This window comes from Rhinichthys klamathensis, unplaced genomic scaffold, assembly GCF_029890125.1.
Source record: "Rhinichthys klamathensis goyatoka isolate OS25496 unplaced genomic scaffold, OSU_Roscu_1.1 h1tg000230l_1, whole genome shotgun sequence".
Classification (NCBI taxonomy): Eukaryota; Metazoa; Chordata; class Actinopteri; order Cypriniformes; family Leuciscidae; genus Rhinichthys; species Rhinichthys klamathensis.
In genome coordinates this window covers 554797-559683 of record NW_026606754.1, presented here as the reverse complement: position 1 = coordinate 559683, position 4887 = coordinate 554797, and the positions used below count along the sequence as shown (strand labels likewise).

Here is a 4887-nt window from a genome sequence, read left to right as displayed (position 1 = left end):
AGCTGTAATGAATGATAATGAGGGAAACAAGAAGAGCCGCATGAGCAGAGAGCGGAGGAACATCTGATTGGTCGAGCCAACTATCAGGAATCAGCCTGACGTGTGAGTTTAACCAATGAGAGAAGCGCTACGTCAAAGAGCGCCACTGCGCGGCCCAATCAGTAAAAAGAACAGTTTCACCTCCTCATGACATCACCAATCAAGTTCCTACATGTGCTTTTTATTATTTATATATTATGGGAACAGTTAATTGAATATAGCGCGTTTGTGTATTTGTTTACAAGATACTTTAAGAGATATACAAATAATAATATAGAAATAACATGACCAGTAAATCTGAGCCAATCAGAAATCAGTGCGGTAAATCGGTGTGCGCGCGCTTATGAATAAAAAAAATAAATAAATAGGTTAACTTTATAAAGCCCCCAAGTTATGGAATAAAAGCAGAATATAGAAGCGTTATAATCGGGATAAGATGCTTTTGTACGAATATTACGAATCTTACTATGGCGAGTAGACTTGATTATTTAGGCTGTGTGGATGTTGCAGCTTCCTAATTATTATTCATGACGTGTCAAGATTTCCGCCCACTTGCCAACGTCTTCCTAGTTTCAGCCAATCAGTTGGGCCTACAGACCGAACGTCACGGAACGTAGTTAATATTCATAAACCAAGCCTTCACCATAGTGTGGTTATATTATTCTCCTCTCGGTGAAGATGGTGAGTCACGACGAATGCAACTGTCGCAATCTGTATATTTATGTTTGCGATTTATCAAAGTAGTGTCACTCCCTTTTAGTGTATCCGTTTAATTGCCATTAGTATAAACATGTCCTTCTTCAGGTTTGTGTGACATACGTATGTTGCTTATTATTGCTACTGGTCTTTATTTTTCATCGGGAAAAAAAGAGAAAAAATTGTCATGGTATTTAGGAGTGAATCTACAACCAAGGCTAATTAAATGCTAGTCTTATTTAATGCAGAGAATTTTATATTCCTCTTATTCTATTTCTTTCACCTAACAATCTTATTCTATCTAACCTGTATTATCTCTTATGTTCACTGTCTAATTTATGTTTACAGTATGTGTCTTGTATTCATAAACTGTATTGCAATGTGCACTGTACTGTACTGGTCCTGTTTTAATAGAGGTTCTATTCTATTCTATTCTGTGCTATATAACTCAGGCCACTAGTCCCAAAAGACCCTCTCTGGGTGCCGTAGCCCCCCGTAAGAAAGCCAACCCAAAGCCTGAGCTGACAGAGGAGCAGAGGCAGGAGGTCCGAGAGGCGTTCGAGCTCTTCGACACTGATGGCTCTGGCTATATCGAGGTGAAGGAGTTAAAGGTGAGGGATATAATGCCATGCATGAACACAGCTTGAGGAGTTTACATCCCAGTGTTGCATTGTCTCTATTTAGTGACGTATATCTCTATACAGAGGGGTCCCAAACCCTGAGACCACATCGGAAATAGTATGATTGTCTTTTAAATTCGGCATGAAACGAAAGTTGCACCTGTGTTTTCTTCTCTATTGTGACGTATATCCGAGTGAAACGCTTCAGGAACAAGAACAGATGTAGGGCGGGGCTTGATTGTGTCCGTGGGGAATTGATTGGACGGTTGTGGTTTGCTATTGGTGGGTCTCATGTGAGTGACAGGTTAAAGCCCCGCCCTCGTCATCAGAGAAGAGAAGAGATGCGAGACGAAGATATTCTGATTCAAGATTACAAAGATGAATTTAGAAATATAATGATGATGACATCAATCGTTTATAATAAACATGTCAATATTCCATAAAAAAATAATTATATAAGTGCCAGTCGATTTCATGGCGACTTTAAACTTGCAACGTTATAGGATTTTAAGAAAAAAAAAAATTGACTATTTGTTCAATATCTTTATTTATATGAAGGAATTTTATGTTTTAAAATAAATAAATAAATCGATTTTGCATTAAAAATAAAGCTTTTTTGAAAAATACTTTTTATTTTAAAAATTATAATCAAAAAATAAATGAAAAGTAAGATATATAGACACGACATATAGGACTTGGAATTTTTTAAATTTTTTTTTTTTTTAAGTATGACTAATGAAACTAATACAAAAATGTAATAATTTTCACCAGTGCCGCCAGACTGTGTGGCGTATCATACCTGTCAACCCTCCCGTTTTTCCTGGGATTCTCCCGTATCCCGTTTAAATATTTTCCCCTATTTGTAATCTTTCTATAAAATAAAATAAATCCCACTGGGCGCAAACCAGTTAAGCGTAAGTCCCGCCCTGCAGCTGATTGCATTGGTTAAGGTTACGGGAAGGTTTAGGGATCAGTGTTTGGTGTAGACAAGAAGAACAGCCACATCCCGAGGATGGACGGACACGAGAGAGATGGCACTGGACACTATGTATGTAATGTGGGCTATTATGTATGTAATACAGAGATGATGTATTTATATATGTTAATGTCTGCGCAGTTAAAGGTGCTCTATGTAAGTTTTAGCGGCCTCTAGTGGTGATGTTTCAGATTGCAACCAAATTTTACAAGAGCGCTCGTGCTCGAACTCATAGGCAATACCGTCTATTACGCAAATATCTCGGCGAATACTAGACGGATTCGGCGAGCTCGTTGGGACCATCTAGTCGAGCTGAAAAGAACCATATAAGGTCCATAGTTTTTGGTGGTGTTTTCGCGGAGATATTAGCAGAAAACCATCGGGCGCGCTGCAAAATTGCGGACGCCGGTGACGTCACGATCTCAGAAGAAAATCGCTCGTATCTCTGGAACGCAAAGACCCAGAGAGCTCAAATTCGGGGGAGGAGGTCCCAGGGGAACCCTTGCCCGAACGCTAGAGTGGCGGGCCTCGGGGATGCCCCCTACCGGATCGCCGTTCGCTGGGACCCCCGATTTCCAACGGCTATAACTCGGGGAGCCGGGCGAGTTGGACCTCGGGGGTGGGCTCGTTCGAAAGGCCCCGTCCAGCACTACGAACGATTAGAGTCTTGGGAATATTGATCAAAGATTTACTGAGATATAAGCCGAAAAACCTGCGCCTTTAACCGGACGTAACTCCCTGACCGTCTACAATAGACTGTATATAAGGAGAGAGGCTCGGGAGCGCGCGTGCACGTCACACCCGTTGGATTTCGCGGTAAATCCGACCCGGAGACTTCACATAGAAATAGGAATACTGGCCTTCAGAGGTAATAGCAAAACTTGACAAGTGGATCATTGTAATGTGTGATTACAACCCCTTCACACACAGGCAATAAAAAAAGGATTCATTCTAGTAGAAAAGTTACATAGAGCACCTTTAATGTTTATTTAGCCACCCGTTCAGATCTCCCGTATTCAGGAATGCAGATGTTGACGGGTGTGTGACGTGTCCTGTGAGTAACGGGATCTCTGCTCCAGGTGGCCATGAGAGCGCTGGGATTCGAGCCTAAAAAGGAGGAGATCAAGAAAATGATTGCAGAGGTTGATAAGGAAGCGACCGGGAAGATCTCGTTCAGTGATTTCATGGCAGTGATGAACCAAAAAATGGTAAGGTCTTTCTTTAGTAGGTTATTTATTCCCTTAAGAAAACTCAAACTGCTGTGTGGGAAACCTCTAGGCTGAAAAGGACTCTAAAGAAGAAATCCTCAAGGCTTTCCGGCTGTTTGACGACGACGAGACTGGGAAAATATCTTTCCGGAATCTAAAGAGAGTGGCCAAAGAGCTCGGGGAAAACCTGACGGACGAGGAGCTGCAGGTACACACACACACACACACCTGTGCGTGATCCGTGACAGATGATGTCACTGCGAGTCGGAAAACATTAACGTTGTCCCGCTGTCTTCAGGAAATGATTGATGAAGCAGACAGAGATGGAGATGGAGAAGTTAACCAGCAGGAGTTTCTGCGCATCATGAAGAAAACAAGTTTGTACTGAATGTCACCGGAAGCACAGGATTCTGACAAGAAACCCTTTCAATGTAAACATATTCAATGTCACTGTTTTATCATTCCAAAACCTCGATGCCTGTCGACCCCGGTGATCCGATCCGATCCGTGAGGGTTTGCCAAACGTCAGCTGTTTACACTCTATAGTCTCAAATCATATCGGGAAAGAAGATATACACACAACAGAGGTTGTAGCGATCGAGTGAGTCATACAACGACTCAGATATTATATGAGCGAATCTTATGTTTCGGAATAAATATAAAAAATACATTTTGCATTAAAAATAAAGCTTATTTTTAAGTTTTTTTAAAAACATTTTTTATTTTACAGTAAGATACATGGTTGCTTTACTTGAAATGGGAAATTAGAGGGAAAATGTGCTTAATGTTCCTGAAATATCTGCGTTTACATGCACACTAATCATCCGATTGTGATCGGGCTTGTCGCAGTTTATAAAAGTTATACACAATTCAATCTGAATGAATTGACCCGATCCGATTTAAACGTCATTCGCCTTGTAAGGGGTGGTTTCAACATTTCCTAATCCGTGTGATGGAACAAAACACTTGATCGGATTGAAAACCGAAACTGGGAAGTACTGCGCATGTGCAGTGATGTGGAGATGGCGGAGACGTATACTAATGCAGAGCCAGACGGGGACGGGTCATAAACATGGAAGCTTGTTTCCGCCACACAATAAAACATTTTAAAAGATAATTTCGACTTTTTATCTCACAATTGCGAGTTTACATTTCGAAATTCTGACTTTATTTCTCAGTATTGTGTGTTATAAAGTCAAAATTGCATGATAAACTCGCAATTGCGTGTTATAAAGTCAGAATTGCATTTATAAACTCGCAATTCTGACTTTTTTCCTCAGAATTGTGAGATAAAATTGCAATTTTGAGTTATAAAGTCCAATTCTAAGGCAATTCTGAGTTTTTCCCT

At 40.7% G+C, this 4887-nt stretch overlaps 1 protein-coding gene across 1 annotated transcript; it reads left to right on the top strand.

The window, feature by feature from the left end:
* The first annotated feature begins 616 nt into the window (after positions 1-616).
* Positions 617-4157, top strand: cetn2 (centrin, EF-hand protein, 2). Its single transcript, XM_056265191.1, has 5 exons — positions 617-720; positions 1188-1346; positions 3411-3539; positions 3610-3747; positions 3838-4157. Exons 1-5 carry the CDS (start codon positions 718-720, stop codon positions 3925-3927), a joined length of 519 nt encoding a protein of 172 aa, XP_056121166.1. The 5' UTR covers positions 617-717; the 3' UTR covers positions 3928-4157.
* Positions 4158-4887: the final 730 nt, after the last annotated feature.